This window comes from Pseudorca crassidens, chromosome 15 (assembly GCF_039906515.1).
Source record: "Pseudorca crassidens isolate mPseCra1 chromosome 15, mPseCra1.hap1, whole genome shotgun sequence".
Taxonomy (NCBI): Eukaryota; Metazoa; Chordata; class Mammalia; order Artiodactyla; family Delphinidae; genus Pseudorca; species Pseudorca crassidens.
The window spans coordinates 88,829,039-88,854,664 of record NC_090310.1 but is presented as its reverse complement, the minus strand read 5'-3'; the positions used below and the strand labels follow the sequence as shown (position 1 = coordinate 88,854,664).

General features: G+C 58.9%; 2 protein-coding genes across 14 annotated transcripts; both read right to left on the bottom strand.

Moving 5' to 3' along the window:
* Positions 1-1,392: 1,392 nt before the first annotated feature.
* TPD52L2 (TPD52 like 2) lies at positions 1,393-25,626 on the bottom strand. 13 transcript variants are annotated; one of them, XM_067708768.1, is made up of 9 exons: positions 25,566-25,626; positions 15,690-15,835; positions 13,717-13,865; positions 12,789-12,848; positions 8,390-8,491; positions 5,374-5,400; positions 4,557-4,598; positions 3,490-3,538; positions 2,722-2,962 (listed from the first exon to the last, which is right to left on the bottom strand). In XM_067708768.1, the coding sequence occupies exons 1-9, from the start codon at positions 25,609-25,611 to the stop codon at positions 2,867-2,869; spliced, it is 717 nt and encodes a 238-aa protein (XP_067564869.1). In that variant the 5' UTR covers positions 25,612-25,626; the 3' UTR covers positions 2,722-2,866. The 13 variants fall into 13 exon arrangements, with proteins under 13 accessions (XP_067564881.1, XP_067564869.1, XP_067564876.1 ...); XM_067708775.1 differs by lacking the exon at positions 25,566-25,626 and adding an exon at positions 18,343-18,362; XM_067708769.1 differs by lacking the exon at positions 25,566-25,626 and adding an exon at positions 18,224-18,358.
* ABHD16B (abhydrolase domain containing 16B) lies at positions 20,382-21,796 on the bottom strand. Its single transcript, XM_067708767.1, is given in 4 exon segments — positions 20,382-20,740; positions 20,743-20,856; positions 20,859-21,645; positions 21,647-21,796. Coding segments are annotated over 4 exon segments (1,410 nt in total).

Genomic DNA, 25,626 nt, shown 5'->3' with positions numbered 1-25,626 from the left:
TTGCTACAGTCCTTCAGGCTCTCAAAGCTTACCTCACGGGTCCGTTATTTAGGGGGAACACCTGAGGGCTAGGTCCATGTCAGGGTCATCCTTGTACCCCAGAACAAGAGCCTAGCAAACTCTTACCCACAGGCATTTAAGTACTGAGTAAGTGAAGACCACATGGAACCCATTTCCGTCGTCAATGAGAGTAAATGCTGACTGGGGGCAGCGGTGGTGCTTTCTCCACTTGGCGCCGCCTCATGTTGTGTTGCACTGCCGGGCTGGGGGGTTTGTCTCACACAATTCGAAGCCATTAACTTTCCCTGCTCTTGCATCTCAGGCAAGCCGTGCCCTCTGACCCCAAAGGACGTCCGATGCTCCCAGTGAAGGGACTTCCCACTGGGCACACCCAATACAGCAGGAATGGACACATGTGAAGCACCAGGGCAGTGCAGAGCGAGGCTCTCCCCAGAACAGTTTTGGGGGTGGTGCGGCTAGCACTCCAGGGCACAGCGTTAAGAAGGAAAAGCAGAGTGCAGGAAGTTGTAAGCCATCTTTTCAGTAAGAACGGGAAGGGAATGAGAATACACATTCGTAGTTGCTCGGTTTTGCATGAAGAAAGCACTGGGAGGGTGAAGAGTCATCGTACAGGGCAGGTGGGGGGTGTACAGGGAACAGGCGCATTTGAGCGGGCCTCACACCCAGTATTGACTTTTGAATCCTGTACACAGAGGACCTTAAGACACTTAGCAGAGAAGTCCTCTCCACAGCACCCCTGCACTCCACCCCCAGGTCCCTGCTCCCCACTCTGCACCACCTGAGCTCACCCCCCCCCCGCCTCATTCCTCCAGGACTTGTCTACCCGTGGTCGGCACCTTCATGTGGTGCCCCAGCAGAGTGGGGCCACGAGGACGGGAAGATGGCCGCACACTGTTGGCCCAAGGAACGGGACCCTCTTCTTCCCAAGGTCCGCCCCCCTCTCAGCGAGCCCCTCCACCCACCCACCCAGCCGAAGACACGGGTGCCCTTCCTGCACCACAGCCGTTACAGCTGCAGCCGGACGACCTCAGGAGTTCAAGCAGCTCTCACGCCAGGCCCGAGCGCTTCAGTGGGGTGGATCCTGGCCGGCCGGACACCCTCTTGCTGCAGTGCCCACCTGCATGGCTCCGGCAGCTCAGCCCAGATTCGACTGTAACCTGGCCGGCTCCTCCCCACGGTCCATACCCCTTCCCCAGAGACCCCACAGCTTTGTCACCAACACACCCTCTCATGGCACTGAAGATCTAGAATTTGTATTTGAGACCATCTATTTCCTGCCTGCCTCTCCCTAGGGTGCAGGGATCCTGCCTGTCGGTTACTTTGCCACTCTTTCGCCACCTTCCTGAATGAAGTAAGATACACCACACAAGCTTAAGTGGGTTTTCCCCCAAAGGAATGCTTTATTGACAAATCACCCGTTATCTACTTTAAGGAAAAGATAAATCAGTTATTACACCTGCATCCTGCCTTCCCATCACACCCCATCTGAGAGATTCCAACCCTGGGGAAGGAGCACAGAGCAGCGTTCCTCCCAAGGCACGAGTGTGGACGGCAGCCACCCCCCACCCCCCAGTGTGTCTGAAGTGACCAGCAGACACTCAGGTACCAGACAGCACATCACAGTCGACCAGAGTAGACACTGAGCTGACGGCTCCTTCCCTTCAAGAGTGCACAGATGCCGGCGAGGTCTCTGCCCGCTAAGAGCCTGTAAGGCACAGAGCGCCCCTCCAGGTGCGCCAGACGTGGAGCCCTGGGTGAGAGGCTGCTGGGCTGTGGCAGCATCGGAGCAGAAAGAGATCTTTGTAGCTCCTGAGAAAAGGCAACAGCAGAGTCCCAGCTGACCCGACGCCCTGGCCTGACCTACCTGCAGGGTCTGCCTGTTGCTCGCTGGCCCTGGCGTGTGCCACACACCCAGGTTGGAGCCGCTGATCGGTGACGTGCCAGCCAGGCCCAGCCTGTACAGGGGCAGCGCCAGCCCTCTGTGAAGGTCCTGGTCTTTCTTTCTCCCACCCCCACCAGCCAGTGGGAGCTGCCCCGGTCACTGAGAGGAGCGAGAAGCCAGTTTTCTATACGGGGATGGAACGCACTCGTGAAATAAAACACACCACTGGCACAGAGGTGCTGCCCCTCGGCTGGATGCAGGATTTTACACAGCGCTCAAAATCCACTAAGGAACCCTCGTTTATACATATAAAAACATTATAAACAAATAAAACATAAGGCAATATAAGGCGTGCACTTCAGCTTGAGTCCAAAGGAATAACATTCTCTAACTGGGAGGCTAAAGCTGCTTTGCGTAGTTTTACTTTCTGAAAAACCCACTGCTTTTAAAAAATAAAGAATTTGCTTTTCTTAAAGCTGGATCGTTAGTGTAATGGTTAGGCATCTGCTGCTACTCAGCCTTCTGGAAGCTCTCAGAAAATGGGGAGTTTTCCTGTTTGGCATTTTGAAATAAAACTGCAGATCAGGCAGGGCTTTCTGGATGGCTCTTCCTTCTGCGACTTAGGGAAGGAATTTTTATACTTATCGCTCTCCCCCCCCCCCACCCCGCTTTCAACATGCTGATCTACTAACGAGACTCCCAACAGGAGCTTGGCTTTGGCTCCCACCCTGGGACCCACCACCCTGCCCGCTTCCTGCTCCAAGGCAGGACGGCGCAGTGATTTGCTGATCTGCCGACAGAAGGGGAGGCATCTGTGTACAAGACATGTTCTCTGACCCATGCGAGCGCGGCAGCCACGTCTCCACGGGGATGGCGTGATTGTTCTCAACACCCGCCGCTCGAAGTTGCAGTTGTGGCGATGACGGTGTGCTTGTTCCGTGGCTGGGCAAAGCCGCTACGGGCTTAGAAGGGCGTGTGATCGGGCACGGGTCTGTCTCCACTCCCGGTCGGGGAGGGAAGGTTGTCACTGCCATTCTCTCTGCCACTGACAACCTTAGACTACAGATGGGAAAAGACCAAGAAAGAAGAACATGAGACAGAGCACGCACACCTAGCAGATCCTAGGCCCGTGCTGGGAATTCAAGGTGTCCGATTCCTACATGAGTTTATGTCACATGGACGCCGCTCAGCAATACAGAAAACAAATCACCAACACGGGAAACAGGCTGGATATCTCTCTAGGAAACTACACAGTGAAAAGAGCCAATCCCCAAGAGACGACACGCTGCGTGGCTGCATTTACATGACGTTCTTGACACAACAGAAACGGAGAGCAGGTTAGGGGCTGCCAGGGGTGTAGAGCAGGGGGTAGGCAGGCCGCAGTCTCTGTGGGGATGGTGGAACTGTGCTCTGTTGTGACTGTAACAGCCACGCGTCCTGGTTGTGACACTGCAGGACGTTACCACCGGCGGAAACCGCACAAGGTACAAGAGCTCTCCGTATCATTTCCCATAACTGCACGTGAACCTACAATGACTAGTGACGTGTCCCACCCCGGCAGAACTGGGCGGTCCAGATCCAGTTACCTTTATGGTCCCAACTCGGTCCTCAAATGACTTGAAGGTGGCAGAATTCCTTTAAAGAGAGAGAAAGATGTCAGTATAAGGAGCACACTGCTTTGTCACCCTCCTAAACCTGAAGGAACTCGGGGTTAGGGTCATCTTCTGGAGAGATCCCTGAGAGATCCCGAGGTCTCACTGCAAAAACATGACGAGCCAAAAAAAGGGGAGGGGGCACACATGTTCAGAGGCTTCCCCAGGACAGAACCGAGGTCAGCCACACCCCCCAACTGCAGGACAGAAGATCTGCATGCCACCAGCTGGTGAGCCCCAGACTTCATCTGGGCAAACTGCGGACCCCTTGACTGGGCAGCCGGGGGATGCCGGGCACGTTTCTGCTGCGCCCTAAATGCACATCTTGGGGTTATGGGAAGTCCCACGTGTTCTTCACACAGATCTCTCACAGAAATCGAGCAAGAGGAAAACCAAGGAGCATTCGGAGAGCAGAGAGTGACGAGGAGGCAGAGGACAAAGCAGGCCAGGCCTGGTCCCACCCAGCCCCCGTCCCCCTCCCTGGCTCCGCAGCTCCCTGAGCCCAGGCCTCTGGAGGCAGCCTGTCAGTGACCCCTGGCACGCTCGGGGGACAGCAGCTGCAGCAGATTCTCCTGGACGGGGACACGAGCTCTGCGGGGACCCAGGCTGCACCACAGAGCAGGAGCGAGCACAGGTGGGGACTTCGAGGAGGAACAGGTCCTGGCTCTGGCTGTTCTCAGGACATAGAGAGCCACCATAAAAATCCTGGAGACACCTGAGACCTCTTGGCGTGTGCAAGCCTCTCTGTCCCTTCCGGCCCGGCCCTGAGGGCAGCCCTGGAAAGTTCCAGGTGGAGCCCAGTTTGGGGCCTCACCCCCACCAGCTCTTCAGCCTCGAAGAGTATCTCCCAACCCTGAGCCAAGAGGACGCTGAGGGGGAAAGTGGTCCTTGGTTCAGGGGTTTGGGGAGTGAGACGGACCAGCTGAAGCCACCCCCTCCCACCGGCCTCCCAGTGGGGTCCCAGCGGGCTCAGGGAGCCGTGGGGTGCGGGGGCACGTTACCTCATGGCCGGCATACTTATGGAGTGGCGGATGGAGTGGCTGCTGCTTGGAAGCATGGTAGGAGCAGAGAAGGAGAGTTAAGGCAAGGACAGGACCGGCCTCCCCGTGCAGGAAGCTGAGGCCCCGTCCACCCCGCACCACTGAAGCAGAGAAGCCGCAAGGCTGCCCTCGGGGGGAGAACCAGACCCGGGTGCCCCTCGCATGGCCCCAGAAGCGTGACACTGCCGGAAGAGGGTGCTGGGACAAGGAAACTAAGACGCCCTTGGCCTGGGGTGCTAAAGACACTTCTGGTGCCAAGAACCGCCAGGTGTCCCCACGTGACTTAACAGCCAGCTCCAGAGAGACCGGCAGAGCAAGTAGGAATATTTAAAGTCACAGGCTGCTCTGGACTTGGGTTCCAGACCTCCAAGGCGGAGGAGCGGCTCGATCAGCACGAGGTAAAGGACACTCGGGAGGCTGTCTGACCCGGTCCCAAGCACCCCGCGGCAGAAAGAGCGCTCGGTTGCGGGGAGGAGACCAGCTCCACTTTGAGGGGCAGGACTGCTTCTGGGGGAGGAGGACATGGGGACACGACGGCTTGAGGGCCGGCAGGGCCCCTTCCTTCCAGGAATAGAGTCAGAGGTGGGCCGATAGCTACTCGGTGAGGCCGGGTCAGAACGGGCGGCAACAGGACCCAGCCGGCTGCACAATCAGGGGAGGAGCCCTGAACCCGTCACGCCACTGGTGACCACCTTGCTGTGCTGGTCCCACCCCCACCTTCATCCGCACAGCCTCCCCTGGGGCCAGCCGTGCCCAGCGTGTCCAGCGTCAGTCTTACCTAAAGGAGTGTGAGAAGGGCCGAGCCCTGAGAGTGGCGGCAGGAGGAGAGAAGAGATGCAGTGTTAGGAGGGGCGCCTGGTCCTGCCCCGGCCCCTCTGCTCGAGCTCCGGAAGAGCACAGGGACGCCGGCGACCACGCTGCCAGAGGAGGGCACGTGCCCCCTCCCCAGCCTCTGCCCCGCCCTCCTGGATGCGGTCACATACGAGGGACCCTCGCATCTGACTACGCCACAGACTGGAGAGAAGGAGCCCAAAAAAACAAGCAAAGCGAGGGCGTGAGGTGCTCTTCGGCCCCCGGGGTCGGTGCCTCCCCCAGGACCCCATCAGCCTGCACTCCAGCTGGGCCGGGGCGCCCCCTGCACCGCGACAGGGCCTGCGACACCCCCAGGGCTGAGAACTTCATGCTCTGGCTCCATCACCACAGATGACAGAAGCTGACCAACAAATCTGAGCGTGTCCAAGGGCAGCTGCCCGGGGGGGCGGGGGGTTGGGGAGGGGGACAAGGCCACCCCAACGTGGAGATCATTTCAGAAGTGACAGTCACGTGGCCTGACGTACCCACACCGCTCTGGTGGGCGGCAGGACCTGCTCTGCTCGGCAGGAGAACGAGCCCAATGGTGAGAGGAGGCATGTGTCCCATCAAAGGTCACCCAGCTGGACGGAGGCCTGACCCTGCTTTAAGTGGGTTTTTGGCCCCAATCCAGTTCCCCCCCACCGGGGATGCAGAAGGCCTCTCGACCCGGGCTACTCCTGGACGGGCCCTTCGAGACACCAGTGTGGGGCTGCTGTCCTGAAGGACTGAGCAGCACCTGACCCTGAACGTGCAAGGGAGACCTCCCTGATTCTCCTTCTTGAGAAGCTCCAAACCACGGAGGTAAATGGGCCTTGGCCTCAGAAACCACCTGAGACCACGTGGTGAGGCGATGGGGACACACCGAGGACCCCGAGACCCAGAGATCACAGTACCACTGGAATCATGAGAGCAAAACCAGCAGCAGGCACTCGAGGCCCCAGAATGAGACCCCAGCCAACAGGCACCGTGACCACGCGCCGGTTCCTCTGCTGGTCTGACTCACGCACGGCGGGCACAGGACCTGCAGTGACACGGCCACTCCGGGTTCTGAGCAGACAGCGGGGGCAGACGGAGCATGGGCCGCGTCGCTGCTCCCCCAGATCGAAGCCGTTCGCGTGAGGAACTGCCCAGCAGGCTCGCCCGCAGCCGCTTCCACACGCGCCCGGGGCTCCGCCCTCTCGCCTGCTTTCCAGCCAGAGTGCTCCGAACACGCTCGAAAGTGAGCGAGAATACTGAACGTGAGCGCATGACACGAAAAATGAAAGAGAATGTTCCCAGAAGAGGACGAAGCAGACCTCTGTCACCTGCTTCAGATGCCGTCATCAGACCAGCCTCTGCAGGAAAGCACAGACCCGAGCAGACGCTCCCCTCGCTCTGTGACGGGCCCTGGGAGTGAGGCCTGGCCGCCAGGGGCGTGTGATCAGCCTGTCGCCAGGCTTACCCCAGCCTGGCTCAGGTGGTCACAGTAGGCATCCCATCGAGCGTCAAGGGAGACTCGATCCAGGAACACACCCAGAGTCAAGCATGAGCCGAGCAGCGCGAAGCCTCGGGGAGCAACTGCCACAGGCCCTCCTGCTGCCAGCGCAGAGCCACCGCCTGGGGTGGGGGGTCCCTCTTGTGCCCGAACCACAGCCATGGTGGGCAAGGCCTGCATCCGAGCGTGGCCCGCAGGGTCCCCCATTGTAGAGGGTGCACCCCTGAGGCACAGACTGCCTATTACTGACGGTTCAGCTTCTCCGAAGGTTTGAAGTTTTTCAAAATAAGAGGCTGGGGGGGTCAAGGAGAGGAGAGGGGTAACGATGTCAAACAAACACTGATAAAACGTGAGCACGGCTCCAGGCACCAGCTGTCCTCTGCTCAGCCGGGTGGGGCCTGGGGCTTGTGAGCGCCTGTGGCCATTTGGCCAGGGCAGGGCTCCTATCTTGAGGCCCACGAGGCAGCCACAGGCTGTGAGGCAGGGAAATGCTTACCCTAAGCAGGCAAGAAGGAGCCCACTCAAGGGTGAGAGGTGAGGGATCAGGGCCAGGGGGACTCCCAATGCCACGCTCAGCAGGCCAGACCCACAGCAACTCCATAGGATTCTTGGCTATGAGGAGATAGGGCAGGGCCGGCAGTGGAACCCGGGGGGCCAAGTCCAGGGTGCTGGCGATGGGGATGACCCGCACTGCCCGCTGTCTCTCTCCAATTAGTCCCAACAACCCTGAGGGAGGCCCTTGTGAGGGCACAGCAAGGAAGGAGCTCAGCCAGGAGCCACACCCTGGCCTCTGGCTCCAAGGAGGCCCTGCGGGGGCAGCAGCGAAGCCCAGAGCAGGAAACTCAGGGTGAAGCCTGGCTTGGGAGCGGCGTGGCCATCAGGCTGGGGGTGGCCACTGTTGTGTGTGGTCCACCTAGTGCCTGGGCCCCCCACTCTCCCTGGCCCCAGAGGCACTCGGGTGGCCAGCAGGGTCTCAACCACTTCTGGGACAGAACGCTCAGTCGGGGGCCCTAGCGTGCAGCCGCACGCTCTCTGAGGGCAGGCCTGGCAAACACCCCGGGAAACACCACGCTTGCCCTCGACTTGTCCAGGCTGGCGAGCCACCCAGGCTGACGCTGCCCCGAGGCCGAATCGTTTTCTCTCCGTGGAACTTCAACAAGAAGCATCGCCTCCACCAACCCTAAGTACCAAAGTTACCCACAGGCACCAGTGACCCCCCCCAACCCCGCACCCCAAGAAACATACAAATAAATGGCAGGGATAGCCGGTAAACAAGAGTTTGTGAACCAACTGGTCAGGGGCTGGTGTGGCCACACCTGTGGGTGGTGAGGGGCCCCTGAAGCATGTGCATCTGAGCCTGGAGGCTCAGGCAGGCTTCCTGCAGACCCTCTAGTGGATCTAAACCCCCTAAAACCCCACCTGCCTGTCCCAGCTCTCAGGGTGGAGGTGTCAGGCCAGGGAGTCTCACCTCATGTCCCCAAGCTTCCGGCTGATGGCAGAGCCCATGGTGGACAGGGCTGCTGAGGTCTTCTGTCCTGCCTGAGAGAGGGTTTCCTGGGTCTTCTTGTAGCTGGAAGGAGAAACACCAGTTAAACCAACCAAACAGAAGGCATAGCCATGCCTCCCCACACCAAGGACAAGGCACCCAGAGAAAAGAGGGGGCGGTCAGGGCGGTGAGAAAGCCTGGCCACCAGGAAGAGGACACGTGTCCTGTCTCAGGGCCCCCAGGGGACTGCATGAGGGACAGATGCAGCACTGCCAGGTCACGACCCCCCACCCTGTAATAACACCGTTTTCTGCTCTTCCTGTAATGCAGGCTCCCCTCCGTGGAAACTTACTTGCCCCACCCCTACAGCAAAGAGGCCCACAGAGCCCAGGGCCTGCGGCCAAGCAGACCAGCCCCTCAGGCCCTCCTGGGGCTTCTCTTTTCTCTTCTCGTCTAAGACAGTCCTCTGAGGACAGAACAGCTCGACCACACCCACAGGGGATGCAGCCGGCAGTGCGGCCTGTGCCGGGCCAGCCTTCAGACCCCGAGCAGCCCCTCCAGCCCTCCACCCTCCTGTTCTGCATCTACCATGTCCTTTGAGAACTGGTTCAAGGGGGTGGTCTTGGCGGAGACGGCCTGTTCCACACCCTCCTGCCCCATTCACCCACAACAAGATGGCTCGTGACCTCAACGGCAGTGGCACAGGCACGGGCAGGGTGCCTGGGCCACAGGGACGGCAAGGACACCCTCAGGCCCAGGCTGAGAGCCAACACCTACAGCTGCCAGCACCCCACCCAGCCCCCCGTCCAGCCCCCACCAGAAACAGAAGACACAGCAGCCTGAACCCAGGAGCTCCTTTCTAGCCAAACTGGCAACCCCACAACAATGGCTCGAGATGGTAGGGCTCCGGAGACGCCAGCTGGCTCCGGCCCTCCTGGCACCCCCAGGTCACAGGGGGCTGGCTCGGACAGCACCAGCAGTGGGGCTTCCAGGCCCCTTTCCCATCCACCCCACATCGTCGCCCTCGGGAGGCCCCACGTGAGCGCCTGCTACCCGCCTCCCTCAGGCCAGCCTCCTACCTGGTGCCCTGCACTCCCCGTCCTGTGGGGACGGCCTGGCCCCAAGCACCCTGGAGGGGCCTCCCTCCCCTCAGCTGCAGCCACTCACAGCACAGCAGGGCCCGGGCCTCAAAACACGTCGCTTCCCAGCAAGAGTTTGGAAATATCTTGAAATCGCTAAGACATTTGAGTTTATCTCAGTTTCCAGAAGGTCAGTGATTCTGGAACACACTGTTAATAACAAGGAAAAAATAATTTCTAAAATCCTTGCCGAAAAATCTGCTTCTGCGTTTTCTGGATTCAAAAACTAGTAAGAGGCCTCATTCTGAACCCAGGCCTTAGAAAACCCTGACAACGAGAAATTCCTCCCCCAGTGATAGTCTGACACGATCACAGAACTTAAGTGAACAGGAACTCAAAGTCCAATCACCTGCCCAGTGACCCAGGTATCTGGACAGCTGGGGCCTGGACAGGATCCCCCGGGCCGAGCGACAAGGTCCATTCTAGGCCACAGCTGATTCGTACCAAAACCCAAAGTCCACACCCTCCTTTCAGAGGGTTTCCACGCAGACTGTGGTCACAATTCTCCCAGGCGTCTTCTGACTTGAAGACGCCTTCACCCGGAGCTGCCACCTACACGATGGCCTGTCTCAGCGTCTCTCAAGACGGTGGCAACAGAAGTGGAGCATCCTGAGGGTGACCTAGCAGGGGGCCCAGGCACTGAATCACCAGCAGGAGAGGCGCGTGCTGTGGGCCACTCTGCAGGGAAGCACCCCTCTGGGACAGATGTGGTGCAGAGGCCAGGGCAGAGCCAGCGTCTGTGTCCTGGTAACTCAGCCCCACCCGTGCCTGAGAGCACCAGGCTGTGCGGCCCTGGCCGCTGCCCCTTTGGGAATTCCTTTCACCTTTTAGGAAGACAAAGGCCTCCTCCCAGGACCAGTGGGCGTGGCTGTCAGTCAGAGGGAGGCATCTGCTGGATGCTCCTCCTCCAGGATCCTCCCTTGGGGGGCCGTCTCCACCTGCCACTCGGTGGGGCCCGTGATCCCAGACTGCCTGGCCGGAGACTACAGCTCCCGGACCACAGTGAAAGCACAATCTTATTGTTGGTCTGCAAGGCTGGGAAGATACCATCCAGCCCCACCAGGCACCCCTTGACCACAGAGGAGCTACCTGAGAACAAAGCCACTGTGGGGAGAGTGGAAGCGGGAGGGACACAGGTTGGGAGCGCTGGTTGGAGCCCCGGGCAGAGGGCCTGGAGCGGGGGCTTCTCGCCAGGCAAAGCCTCCCCGTCCCTCCTAGGCTGACACTATCTGTAGCTGTGCTTTCTGTCACCTGCGACCAAAGAACTCAACATGCCAACGAGTGACTGTGCAATTTACTGGTGTCCACACAAAGCACGATTTTAGCTATGATCCACCTAAAAAAGGATCCCATTAGGTGATCACTTCACGACCAACAGAGCACGGCTGCTGAATCAACAGCTGGCCGAGGGAAGAGACCCCCTCCCAAACGGCATCAACCCACTCACGACAGGACCGCTGCACCAGAGCTAAGTGCTCGGGCTGCACACGCCCGCCTCCTCCCCCTGGGCGGCGCTCTCCGAAAGGGATCCACCAGCACACGGATCGCGAATCGCGAAAGACAGGGTGGCTCCGAGGCTCTGGACGCGGAACCCCAGCAGCGGTCTCCGGCAGCCACCGCTAGGGAGGCACCAGTCAGACGACCCCGAGAGTGCAGAGCAGCTGTGTCGCGTCGTCACCGTCCTGGGCGATCACTGCAGAGACGCCTCCAGCCCTGACGACTCTACCACCAGACTTGGGGCTAAGACCTCGTGGCCGCTGCCTGATGAAGCGCATGAAAAGGGCCATCCCACCAGCCACACCTGCAGGCCCAGAGCCACAGGGTCCGTTCAGAGGAGTCAGAACCGTGATCGTCAGAAACAGTATCCCAGCAGCTTCCCGTCAACTGGCTTTACAGAACAGCACTAAGATCTCCCAAGGCTATTTTCAGCTCTGGTCTGCACCGTGAGCCTGCCTGCAGCAACGGGCTGCCCTACCAAGCCACGCAAACAGCACGAAACCCCAACCACCAGACCCACTCGGTGCCCGGCTCCCCTCGTGACCCCAGGCTGCAAAGGCTCCACGCACACAGCTGGCCCACCTGGGCTTCCGGGCACCTCCAAGACAAGCTGGGTCACAACCATTTCCTCTCAGCCCAACACAGAAGGGCTTTCTGCCCATGCCTTCTGGCAAGCACGACAGCACTTCCTTCTAAGCAAGACCTCCCAGAAGGTGACTATTTTAAAGTACTGCAGGGGCTTTCCTGGTGGCGCAGTGGTTAAGAATCCGCCTGCTGATGCAGGGGACACGGGTTTGAGCCCTGGTCCGGGAAGATCCCACATGCCATGGAGCAACTAAGCCCGTGCACCACAACTACCGAGCCTGCGCTCTAGAGCCCGCGAGCCACAACTACTGAAGCCTGCGCACCTAGAGCCCATGCTCCACAACAAGAGAAGCCACTGCAATGAGAAGCCCGTGCACCACAATGAAGAGTAGACCCCACTCGCCGCAACTACAGAAAGCCTGCGCACAGCAACGGAAGACCCAACGCAGCCCAAACCTAAATAAATAAATAAAATCTAAAAAATAATAATAAAATGAAATACTGCACCACCCAGTTCAAAGGCTATACCCAGAACGGAGCACGAATGAAGCGCTACCATCTTGTTTAAGAATCTCAAATAAGACGTCGGGAGTCCTTCTGGACCAGAGGTCTGTCAGACACACAGAGCTACCCGTGAGGGTTCTGCGCTCTACTTATTTTCTGTGTGGCTGAGAGCTTGGAGTTTCTCAGGCCAAAGGAGCTCCTTCGAGATCTGACCCGCACGGCCCACGCTGCGCCCCCAGCTCAAGAGCCACCCCTAAGTGCAAGAGACCCTGAGAGCACCACAGCTGGAGCCAGGTCTGCAGGGGAAGGAGGGGGAAAAGCGCCATCAGCATCAGTCCAGATGGCGCCCAAGGTGCATCACCAGCCAGACGTGGCCCAAGCTCAGCTCCGGCCTCTGATCTGAGGGACACACATCAGGCAGGGGGAAGTTTTCAGTGTGGTCTGGTGGCGGAGTGAACTTCCTTCAGCATCTGCACCCTCTTCCAGAAGCATTTAAAGGACAGTTTCTTTTGTGTTTGAGAGGAGAAAAATTATATTAAAAATAAAATAGCCAAGAAACACCACAGCTAGGTCTGAGCCAAGTGTGCACAGCCTCCCTGTCCCTCAAAGGTGTCAGGAGGGGAGAGGATGGAGGTGCCGGCAGCAGAGGCACTCACAGGTCCGACTGGGTCACTTTCTCATTCCACTCTCCAAGTTTCTCAGAAGTTTTCACGTAGCTAAAAACAGAAAGTCTGTGGTAAATGATTTAGAAAAACTACTTCAACTCAGGTTTCAAACTGGCAAGTGACATTCCAGGGAAAACAGAGAAGGACCACTTGGTAGGAAGACTGAACGTTCAGCCTGCTTCTGCTCAGCACCGGCTCTGCAGGCCCAGGTGAGGCATCTGCAGGCCCAGCCACTCTCCTCATGCCGAAGGAGGGCCTGCTCACTCGACGGAAGCTGTGTCTTGGGGAACAGCTGGGAGGAGCAAGGAGGGCACAGCCCATGGCCCCAACACAGCCACCCTTTGGGGTTCAAGGCCTACAGTTTCCTAGGACAGAGAACTGGGCCTTTCCTAGGGCAGATTTATGAAAATTGACTTGGTCTTCCTGTGGGAACCTGGCTTCTCAGACAGTGGGAGACATCTCCCATCCCCCCACCTTGGAGGATGCGTTTCAGAGGAGCCACACAGCCGCACTACCCAAATTCAGAGAGGTGCGGCACAGAGGGTCTGGGTCAGAGGTCCTGACCACGTCATGCCCATGAGAAGGACTCATGTCCACAGACTCACGTCGGCAGACGCTGACCTGTGGGGACCATGGAAAACCAGCCTCATTAAGCACCTAATTCGTGTTCTCTCCAATGGAGACCCTGAAACATAGTCTTCTTGTCAATTTCGGCTTGGACAACTAGCTAGCACGTCTGCCGCCTTTTAAAAACACGTGTAGACTCTACACTCTTTGAATAAATACAAATTCAGTTGCTGGCAAGGATTCAGGGCCCCCAGCTGGCTGCTTCCAAGCGGCACACTTGCTGACCCTGCTCCCAGGAGGCCCCTCACCCCCAGGACTCAACGCCCATCAAGCAGGTAGAGCAGACACTCACGCGTTAGACACCTGTACATCATGCCAACCCCTGGACAGGTTCTGCTTCAGGCCCTCCAAGGTAGAAAGGCCCAGCCTCCTCTTCAGCTCTCCACAGTGCCTCTCCTTGGCTGCCAGCACCTGGCGCAGAGTGACAACTTCCTCCTCCACCTGCAAAAGCACGGTTACCAGGATTCAGCCACCACTATGGCAGGAAGTGACCACCATCCTTACACACGTCGCAGTGAAGGCCTTCTCAGAATCACCTAAGAATTTTCCATTTACAGAAACACAGCTCGTCTTAGGAACAGTCTACAGCAGGCATCGGTTCTGTTTGTATGTGGCACCAGCACCTCGACTTCTTCTGGAGAACTGTCCCGCCCCCCTAAGCCGAGTGTTCTGGCGGGGCTACTGACCACAGTGCCCACCCGTGGATGACAAGCAAGACCTGTCGGAGCTCTTCCCTGGGACTAGGAACGGGTGTTAGAAGACAGCAGCCCCTTTCTGTCCAGGCTCCGGGTCTGGGTGTGAGTAACAGAAGGTGGGCGGGTTGGCAGCCAGGCCCCATCTGCACCATGGGGGAATTCCACACGTCGGGGGAAGGAAGCAGAGCTGACAGACGGATGGGTGGCCAGAGACCCACGTGACAGAGAAACAACCCTTATGACAACATTTGTGTCCCAAGGTCAGCTGCCGGCCTCGGCAAAAGCCACTTACAGAAGCCCAAAGAAAATTCTCTTTTCTGCTTAAAGTAATTTGAGTTGGGCAACAGAAAAAATCTTGACAATAACGACCAGAACCTTCTCATGTCTTAAAACAAAGACTGAACTACAGAGAGGAGCATCCTTTAGAGCCTTCCTACTTTAGATTCTCAATACTTCCTGCTCCTTCCTGCTCCTATGTGAACAGCTACTCTAAAAAAAAAAAGTCCCTTTCTTAAAAAAATGACTGTTTGGGTTAAGGCACTAACAACAGCCTAAAGCCCCATATATCACTAGATTCTGCTTTAGAAAATACTGAAAAAGAAACGATTCAAAACTACAGGATCATCTAAGGCCAAACTATTACCAGTCACCCCAGCAGTGACACTCGGTGACTCGAACTTTCCATTTATGGTGCTTTGGGCACATGGGCTTAAGGGCACGTGGACATGCAAGCTGAAATTTTTAAGAAACACAAGAGCTTCTTCATTTTGCAATTCACCTCTGAAAAAAACCTTGTGGTTTTATTCTCTAAACCAACATGTCCTGAAATAAAAGGCAAAACGTAAGTCTCCTGGGACTTCCTGCTGCTTCTCCTTTAACCTCCGTTCAATTCAGAAAGGGCGGCTTCCTCTATGGTCTAAAACCTGGTCCTGGGGCTGGGTTTGTCCGCATGACCAGCTCTGCTCAGACCCAGGCCTGGACCCAGGATGTAACAGGACGGGCTTGTTTCCGAAGACGGAGCAGAGAACTGCAACAAGCGTGCTCCAGCCTCTGCCTGACTGACGCCAACAAGTTCATTTCCCCAGATTCTGGAATCTCAAGTGAGTCACTATTAGACTCTGTATCACACCGTAAAAAGAAACACTCTTGGCAGTTAGTCTGAATAAAAATTATACGCAGACACTTTTGTTCTTAACTCCTATTTCCTCTTAAAGAGCTCTCACTTTAAAAAGATCACACGAAACGCTTTTTACAGAAGTATTTTAAAAAGAAAAATGAAGATCCAGGGACTGATATATCCATGGGGGTCTTGAAAATGTCGTGTTGATTCCAAAAGAGACACTCCCAGCAGATGGTGTGCTCCAGCAGCTGCCCCATGCGGACATTCTCCTCATGGAGCCCCCACAAGGTGCCAGACACACGCCAGCCAAGGGCTGCAGAGGGCAGTTTCTGTGGGGCTCCAGGGACAATCTCCCAGGGCAATTTCTCCAGAGCACAGCCGCACTCTGGCCCCTCATCAGGCTGGGAGGGCCTCACAGTCACCCCCGGATGGACAGCCATGGCACAGCACCTTTGCAAGCTCAGCCCTGAGCTCCTCCGCCTCGGCATCTGTCAGACCCTCCACAGCAGGAGCCTGGGCGGCCACCGCTGTGTCGACAGGGACATCCGTCATGGAGTCGGACAGCAGACCTTTGTTAGGAGAATTCAGGTTGATATCTGCCAGAGACAAAATGCAGTCAGAGAGCATCAAATAAGAAGTCACAGAGGAAGAGAGGACAGAGGTCTCCACCGAGGGAGAAAGCAAGGGTGCAAGGGCAGGTTTAGGAGAAAGGGGCGGGGGACCCGTGGAGACAATGCCTCTTCTCTGAAAGGTTCTGCAAAGATGGTTTTGGCCACCAGACTGGGAGCAGCCACATCTCAGGCCACCCAAGTTGCTTCTTCAGGTTCTAGAAATGCTGGCACAAGGCAGCCACTCCCTAAATCTGGTTCCTCCTGTAAGAATACTATCTTCACAGACAGGAAACCTTTGTTAAAAACAAAGCCGCTGGATCTAACAGCTCTTCCATTTTTTAGCGTGAAGGAACTTAATACAGCTGTAAACACTACCAGCACCACTTTCCAATCAGCTGCTCGGCCAGGGCGTAGGCTAAGATTACACACAAGGAACACAGTCATCCAGCCCCTGTGGGGAGTCAGCAAAACAAAATCCGTTCAGTTCATCCTCGACCCTCACCCCACAGCAAGAAGGCTGCGGCGGCGTGCAGAGGGCACTGCCTCCTCACACCTCTGCTACACCCAGACCAGGATCGAACCCCTGCGTCACGTTTGTTCTCCACGTTAAACGCACTTTCCTGTATGCACTAGAAGGTTACAAGAAAAACATGTCTACGTCGGTTCTTTCCAATTCCAAATGCAAGGCCGTCGTTGTTCAGTACATTATACGATCAGCATTGAAAACATCTTCCCTTTTGATCCGCACGTTCTGTGAGGAGACGGGCTCTGTATGGTGTTTGGCACATTTAAAAGTAAATTAAAGGGAACTCCCTGATGGTCAGTGGTTAGGACTCTGCGCCTTCACTGCCGAGTGCCCACGTTCAATCCCTGGTCAGGGAACTAAGATCCCACAAGCCAAGCGCAGCATGGCCAAAAAAAAAAAGAAAGAAAAGTAAATTAAAGGCGCAGAACAGTAGAAGTGTCTTTCACTGCAGGTATGTTTGTCTACTCTAGAAACCCCAGAATCTGCTAAAAATAGGCGAAATGCCCTTAAAACCAAAGACACTCTGTTTAGCTGGCCGTGTCATTCCCTTCACATGTCCCACAGCTGGAGCCATGCACTTCTGTGGTGCTCTAGAAATGTTCACTAAATGAAGCTTTTCTTTTTAATCAACAGATTTCAACATTTAACTGAGATCAACCTACGTGGCTTTACTTCATCGTTCGTACCTGCTGTGTTGACCCTACTCAAATTCAGTAAGTGCCTCGAGATCCCTACAACTTTTCTATTCTTAAAAAACAAATAAAGGCTCTCAGCCACTGTCTGCTTATAAAACTGTGTGCTCACCCAACATGCTGTGCGCTGCCCAGTCTCTGGGTGAGACCAAGCTCGGTACCCCCTGCAGGCAGACGCTATTCACACCCTGACTCAGAGGTGACCAAGGTCCTTACCAAAGGACCTACAGAGAGAATTAGCAGGGGCTGCTGCAGTAGGCAACACTAGGGGGCCAGAGCCCCTCACCTGGGTGAATCTCAGCTCAGCCTGTATAATCATCTGCAAAATGGGGTTTTTTTGGACCATTATAAAAAGGTTATTGCGAAAATGGAAAAAGATCTGAGAAACAGGCTTGGAATGGTGTCTGGCACATAGAAGGTGCTCAGTAAATGTTTTCTGTCGTTCTCGTGACCGGAACCCCACGCTTGTGACGAATTCTAATGTTTAATTAATACGCTGACACAGATCAAACGATAGAAAAGCACCCTGAAATCATCCAGTGTAGTTACATCAACGTAGGATTAGCACTCCCTCTAGAGCCCCAGGATGGAAGACAGACTCGTACCACCTCCTCAAGATCTTAAGCTTCTGGGCCCGCTCCACACCCCCCAGCGGCCACCTCCAACTAGTCTGGGATGTCAGTTCCGGAAACAGGCCTGGTATGCTGGGTGTGCCCCTGACTCACTGCACCCTTCCCCCTCCAGACAACTCTGCAGTAGGCTGGGCTCCGAGCTGCGTTGCCACCCAAGGGGCGCTGCGCCCAACGCGAGGACGGCGTCGCCTCCCTTCCCCTCCCCGGGCGCCGCGCACGGCACCTCGGCCCGCATCCAGGGCCGGATGGGGTGTCCCCGAGGGCCCTGCGCAGGGCCTGAGGGCGGCCCGCCGGGCAAGAGTCGGGCGGGGGCAGAGTGGGAGCTACCCGGAGTGACGAAACCCAACGCTCTGGGGCGAGGGGAGGGCGCTGGGGAACCAGTGCTCAGAGCGATCCCAGCGGGGGCGGAACACCCGCCAGGAGCTTCGAGGCCGCGCGCGTGGGAGAGGAAGAGGTGCCGCGGGACGGCGGGCGCAGGCGGAGGGGCCCAAAGGCCGCCACGCGGCGCCGGGCCCGCGGGTACCTTGGCCGGCGGAGTCCATGTTTAGGCGGCGGCCGGGCCGCAGATGGCGTCGAAGCCGGGGTCGCGGGCGCAGTGGGAACCGAGCGGGCCGCACCAGGTGTCGCTCGCCGCTTACGCACCAGCCAGCTGAATCGCCTCAAGCGCCGCGGCATTACGTGATCAACAGCGAGACGACCCACTTCCGCTTTGACGCGCGCTCCGCCCCCCCGTCCCGCCCCCACGAGCGGTGCCCAATGAGGGAGGTGTTTTGGCCTAGTCCCGGTTCATCAGCTTAATATGATTGGTCGAGGCTGCGGACGAAGCCGGAAAGGGAGGTCGGTCCACCAGCGAGAAGCACAGGTAGAACGGTCTTGAGGTGCACGGAGTAAGGTGGGAACTGGGAGGACCGTGCAACATGGCGCTACGGGATCCCGGAGGTGGGCCTCTTGGAGGTCTCCACGGTGTTTGCCCCTGCCTGCGAGCGCCACGGCTCACGTACTTCGGCGGGTCAGACTCAGGCCGCTTGCGATCCCTCCGAGGCCTGACCCACTGACCTTGGGGCTCTTTTTTTTTTGCGTCTGTCCTTTTTGTAGGGATTTTAAAGTTGTATGGGGGTTGCGCAGAAAAAGGCGCGACCACGAGTTGCTCTCTTCTGGCTGGAGGCGCCCTTCGACCCCGTGTTCTCTCACTTCCTTTTCACAGCAATCCGGTGAGACAGATGGGGCCCTCCCCACTTTACAGATGAGAAAACTGAGGCCAGAGTTACTTGCCCATCACTCAGCTAGTTGCTTCCTGCAGACTCCGGAGAAGGGTTTGCCAAACTTGTCAAAGGAGAGGTGTGTAGCCATTAGGCAACCCGGTCCCGCTAAAACAAGTCCCACGACTACCCTTCCTTGGCTACTAATTGCCTCTGCAAGCAATCCGTTAGTGCAGGGGCCCGGGCTGCACAGCAGAAGGTGAGCGGCGGGCAAGTGAGCGAAGCTTCATCTGCTCCCCACCGCTCGCATTACCGCCTGAACCTTTCCCTCCCCCTGTCCGTGGAAAAGTTGTCTTCCACGGAACCAGCCCCTGGTGCCAAAAAGGTTGGGGACCGCTGCTTTAGTGGCATTCAAACCCTTGAGGATCTGACCCTTCTGGACAGCATTCCCCCTAACAGCCAAGCCACCCTGCAGGTACTAATCCCTAGGAAGGAAACCCATTCCTTCACCTGGCTAACTCCTCTTACTGTCTCAGCTCAAAGCTCACCTTCTCCCCATAGGTCTTCCTGGTACTTTAGGTCACCTTAAGTACCTGCTTCTGCTTGCACTGGCCCAGGTGCATCCAGGCCAGGTCCTGCTCTGGTGCTGTCAATTATATGCCTGCCCCACTTGCCTTCTTTCAGCTTTTCCAGAGCTTCTAGCTGGAACCACCCTGGCCAGCCCCTGTCCCCAGGGGTTGAGGACAGCCAGTAGGCCCTGCTTCATACAATTAAGGGCAGGTGGTAAGGATGCGACTGCATTACAGATGGTGGTGGGCAGAGGGCTTGTCTCTCATTTTGTATGGCATCCCTGAGCCAGGAACAAAGCAATGAGTGATCAGTGCAGGTGTGTCTGTAGTCCCACCTGGACTGCCTGCCACTTACTCTGAGTCTGTGGTTCCACGGTGAACCCCATCCTGTAGAAGCCAGGAATGGGGCTGGGGGAACCCTATGAAGCAGCAGCATCGCACTCCTGGGGAGGTCCAGCTGCTAAGACTTTTACAGCCCTTCCAAAGCCAGTGTTTTTTCATAGTTAGAGGCGACTTGCACAGACGCTTCAACACTCATCTTTCCCAGAGTCATCCTGTAACCCAGGCCAGGTGAAGGACGCCTCCTGTTGTCCCACAGCCCATGTTCACACCATCCTTTCTAGGTGATCAAGGCACCCATCACACAGTGTTGCCATAAACTGGGTCAGGTTAATCTTTGCATTCCCCTTAGGAGCTGGGAGCAGACTGGGACCGTCCACAAATGTTGGAGGGAGGAAGAGAAAGGAGGGAAGGGGATGCCCCAGTGAGGGAGAGTGCCAGGTCTGCCAGGTCCCTATGCACTGCCCCACCCTCCCCCAGACACAAGGTGGGGATCCCAGGCGGGGATCCCAGGCAGGGCCAGCTTTACTGGTTTGGGGTGGGGGGTGGGAGAAGGGACACGCAGAAGCACAGTCTACAGCCTCCAGGGCAACTAGAAGGCCTCAGGTTCCAGCGGACTGCAGTGGGTCGCCTCCACGTTCTTGAGGTGCTGGCGAGCCAGGAACCGCGCGAGCTGCCAACGCCGCCGCCGGCTCAGGCCCTGGCCCACTAGCCAGGGGAAAGCGAGCCCGTGCGGGCCCCAGGCCTCCTCGTTCTCCTGCCGATCCTCGCAGCGCGCGCGGTAGGAGCGCAGCAGGGCTAGGCACCAGTCGTCGTCCACGCGGTAGCGCGCGTAGAAGGTGGTCTCCTGCGCCAGGCTGCCGGCACGCAGCCATAGGGTCACGACAGTAAGGCCCTCGCGCGCCATCACGGCGGGGTAGCGGTGCGGCAGCAGCGCAGGAGCAGCTCGTTGCTGCGGTGGCCCTCCACGTCGCCCGACGGCAGGGGGCGCAGGGGGCCCGAGGTGCTGACCACGTCGTCCGGCGTGCGCCGGAGCAGCAGCACCGGCCGGGGTAGTGGCATAGCTGCTCGGCCACGTTGAGGTTGAAGTGCTCGCGCACCGTGCGCACCACCAGCCCCTTCCAGCTGTGGGGCTTGACCTTCAGCGCCAGCGGCACGAGGTCGTCGAAGGTGGCATCGAGCACCAGTGCGCCCAGCTCCGGGTACGTCATGGTGGCCCACGAGGCCGTGAAGCCGCAGATGGACCAGCCGTAGACCACCACGTGCGCGGGCGGGAAGTGCAGGCGGTACAGCGCGTACTTGACCACCACGTCCATGGCGTTGGCGTCGTGCTGAGGGAACGGCGCGCCCGTGCTGCCCCCGAAGCCCGGGTGGTTCCAGCCCAACACCGAATAGCCGGCCTCCAGCGGCGCCGACAGACAGCCCATCTCGTAGAAGCCGGCGTTGCCCTCGCAGCAGATGGCGAGGCGCAGGCCGCGGCCATGGCTGCCCAGGCGCTGGCGGCGGTCCATGAACATGGTGTCGATCTCGTTGCCGTCACAGGCCACCAGCTTGGCGCACCGGCCGCGGTAGCGGTCCACCAGGCGCTCCTGGCCCTGCCGCAGGAGCGGCAGCAGCGCGCGTGTCATCAGGAACATGGAACTAGGGTACACGAACCAGCGGCCCACTGAGTGGGCCAGCACGTAGCTGGCGAGCTGGCCGGGCAGCTCACTGATCTGCTGCAGGAGGCACTGCGCCTGGCTGCGTGCCCCGCGGGACGGCCGCCCCTGCACGTCTTCGCCCAGCGCCGCGCCCTGCAGCAGCCACATGCCCGCCGCGGCTGCCGGGCACGTCAGTCCCCCGGTGACCGCTGTGGCCCCCGGCGGCGGCGGCGTGCACGTCATCCCAGCGGAGGTCCACAGGCCAGCCGCGGAAGTTGTAGGTGTAGTTTGCTGTCAGGTAGATCTTGAACAAGTGCACCAGTGCCTTCACGAAGCAGACAACACACATGGGCGCCGAGGTGCTGGGCCCCGACAGACAGCCCTAAGGCCCAGTCGCCGGGCCGGGTCGCGCTTGCAGTGGGAAATCTAGGTCCGGCTTGGAGTGCGGTGTCAGGGCCGCGCGCGCGCGCGTGGGCGCACGTGGTCACCTCGGGACGTGCCTCCTCAGGGCTTGGCCCTCGTGGCCTTTATGACCTGGGCCCACGGGGGCCCAGGGGAGGCGTCCTCTGCCCGGCGTGGGCCGGCTTTGTGAGTCACCGTTGCCCGGGAGAGGCGGCACTCTGTGGTGGGCGCACAAAGGGTTCCCGGGCGTGGTGGACCGCGCCCTCCCCCAACACCCCCGCCCGGGCCACAGCCTCAGGACCCTGGCGCGGCCACACCCTCGCCAGGCCCTCTTTGGCCCGCATCCTCCCGGGGCCTCATTAGCCTCTCACCCACCCCCAAGGCCACCTCCACCCAGGCCTGAGCAGCGTCTGGTCCCCTCCTCCTTGAACTGTAGGTGGACACCCAGGCCAGAAATCAACAGTGCTGACCTCTTCCTGGGTCTCACCGGGAAAAATACAGGGCTGCCCATGGCCCTGAACCCCCGCCACCTCCAGAGGCGCCTGCCCTGGTGGGAGAGGGAGCAGAGACAGGACGAAGCAGCCCTGGGGATCAGGCTGTGTGAGAGTCTGCAAAGGCTACGTGGGACCCCCAGCGGGCCGGCCAGGGGGAGCAGCGAGGCTGGCTGTGGGGCTCTTTGCTCACTTGCCTGTGCCCCTGCCCTCCACACCTTCCTTCCCAGGAAAGGGGGTGAGCGCAGGCTGGAAACCTCCCCCCTGCCCGCCCCTGCCCCCCGCACCCCCCCAGAGCCGTTCTGGATCCTCTTTCACTGACGCCTGCAGAGGCAATGACCTTCTCCAGGTGGGTCGTGCCTGGCCAATGTTCCTCATTTTCAGCCCCTGGTCGAGCTCTCCTCTCCCTGAAACCACCCCACAAGATGTCCCTTCTCCTTTTCTGGAGGGCTCTCGTGGGTTCTCCTTTCTCTCCTGCACCAAAGTGGGCCTGCCCCCCTGAGGGCAGAGAGCAGGGCAGAGTCCATGGGGGGAGGCAGAGAAGAGCCAGGTTCCGGGGGGCTCCTTCAACAGTTGCCTTGACCTGAAAGGGAGTTTGGCAAACCCACCTGGGCCCTCGGAACCCAAGAGGCCTGCCTTGGAGACCCCAGCCCTCTGGGGAGGGGGCGCCAGGCCCCAACAAGTCCTCTCTGCTCTACTGCCCTGGGAAGCTGAGCTGGGGCATTGCTGGCCCAGTCACCTGCCACCAGGCTTGGGACACAACTGAGGACGGACGGCTGCTGTCCTCCGGGGCTGGCGGGCAGGAGGGGTCAATGGGCAGAGTGAGTGAGTTGAGAGGTTTGAGTATCCATCCCCCCAACCCCTGTTTCCAGGTAAAATACAGAACACCCAGTTAAATTTGAATTTCAAATAAACAACCAATACTTTTTTTGAGTATAAGTATGTCCTAAATATTGCATGAGACATACTCATATTAAAGTATCATTTATCTGAAATTCAACTGTAATTGGATATCCTGCTTTTTGGTTTGTTATTTTTTGCTAAATCTGGCAACTCTACCCCCAGCGCCCCTCCCCCAGGCGCTGAGATTCTGATCTTCCTGATTATCCAGCTCCTATCCCAGACTGGGTCGCTTCACTCATCAGTTAGGTCCTGAGGCCCAAGGGGGTGGCCCAGAGTCCACAGGCCCACCTGGGTGAGGGCTCCGCCCCTGTTCCTTCTGCCCTGAGAGCACTTCACTTCTTTACTAGGTCCTGGGTGGCAGCAGGGGCAGTGGGGGGACCGCCCCAGGAGGGAGCCCGCAGGGTGCCCTGCCTGGGGTCAAGGGATGGGCAGAGCTGCCCATGGGGATTGGTGGTCCTGGTGCACCTGAGAAGCCTGCCCCGGCCCCGAGGTTAGGGGGGGCGTGTGGGCGTTTACTCTCCTAGGGACCTCTTTCATAGACTCATATCCTGGGGTGGGTGGGGGGCTACGTGCAGACCCAGAGGCTCCAGGCTCACTTCGCGAGCCCTCAGGAGCGACCCCGACAGCAGAGCAGAGGCCTCGTTCTGTGCTCAGCCCGAAGCCAGGCGGACGTAGCGGCCACGGTGGGGCGGCCCACAGGATCGTCTGCACGGTATGGTGGACACACCACATTTTGTGCTGATTCCCCGGGGAGAGGTGGGGCATGGAGAAGCAGCGTCCTCCTGAGGGTAGTCTCCCATCTTGGTTGGAAATAGAGGCTTCCCTTTGGCCGGGCCCACCTGCCCTTGGCTCCCCCGGCAGAGCAGGAAGCTTGGAGGAGGGGGAACAGCCAGAGACCGGATTCTGGGGGGCAGAGGTCAACGGGCTGGGGCTGCTGGCCCCCCGGAGCCCTTACCCTGTGTCTGGCTTGGCCCCTGACCCCACCCGCCCTGCCCCCAGCCCACAGGAGCCCAAGTGCCCCAGAACCACCAGCTCTGTTGAGACAGGAAAGCACATGACAGGAAGGGAGTCCTCCTCCTGCCGTCCCCTCTCCAGAAGAGCCCCCAGACTGGACCAGTTGCAGCAGCAGTGACCTCTTGTGCCCCCCCCCCCCGCCGGCCCCGGTCTGCTCAGGGAAGGTGGGGCTGTGTCCCCAGTTTTCGGTGCTCAGATGGAAGAGGCCACCCCCCAGTGTCCACCGGGAAGACATCTGAGCGTGCGTCCCCCCTCCCCCACCCCCTCCTGCAGGGCTTGGCTGGGGTCTCTGACCTCTGGCCTCCACCCCACAGGGCTCCCACCCTCCCCCACTGAGCAGGACTCCCTCCTGGCCGGTTGGGCTCAGCTTCCCCAGAGGCCCCGATGTAGGCTGCCAGCCTCCGAGGAGGAAAGGAGGGAGAGAGGGAAAACCAGTCCCAGAGGCTGGAGGGGCGGCGGCAGGATCAGAGCCCCTGGCAGAGGGTGTCCAGGCTCTGGGGGCAGCACCGGCCCTGGGAAAGCTGGAGCCGCCCCACGGGAGGGGGAGCTGAGTCTGCACAAACGCCTCTGCTCAGGAAATGGGGTGCAGGGAAGGTAGGGGGTGGCTCGGAGCCCGAGGACAGGAGGGGACGTTTCCTGGCGGATGCGGGGTCAGAGAAGGGGCGGAAATGGCCAAGACAGCTGCTGAACATCTGGAATCACAGAGAGTTACCGGCGCCCTCAAGGATGGCGGGGTTTGTGGGGAGCTGTGCACACCCCCGCCCTCTCCTCCTGCCTTCCTGCGGGTCAGTCTCAGCCTCCCCTCCCACTGTCCCCCCCATCAGAGTAAAGCCTGAGTTGGGGTCAAGAGCCCTCCAGGCCAGTCGGACGGGGGCCTCCTTCCCCGGGGGCTCGACCCCCTGGCTGGTGCACGGTGTGTGCAGGCCACAGCCCCGCTCCTAGGGTGGTCCCCGGGGCCCCATGCACGACTGGAAGCATCAGTGCACACTCGGAGCCCCGTGTCGCTGCCGGCAGAGCCCCTCGGGGCGGACCTTACCCTTTCCACTCCTGCAGCCCCCACTCGGGGCTTGATGTAAGGCGATGGCTGCATTATGTTATGCAGTGTCACACAGGCTCCCTGCCACGAGTCAGGCAGAGTGTACGAAAGGTGACCGCGCTCTCCAAGCCCCTCTCTGGTACCCAAAAGTCTTAACCTTTCTCTACTTGCCCACAGACATGCCCACCTACAGGCCTGTGAGCATCGCCGCATGCCCGCAGCTGGCCAGGGGCCCCTCCTCCCCATGTGCAGACACTAATGCCCCAGCGTACCCTCTGCTGGTGGATACCCAGGTTTCCAGATCTTCCCCTTCGGCATGGCTGCCAAGAACAC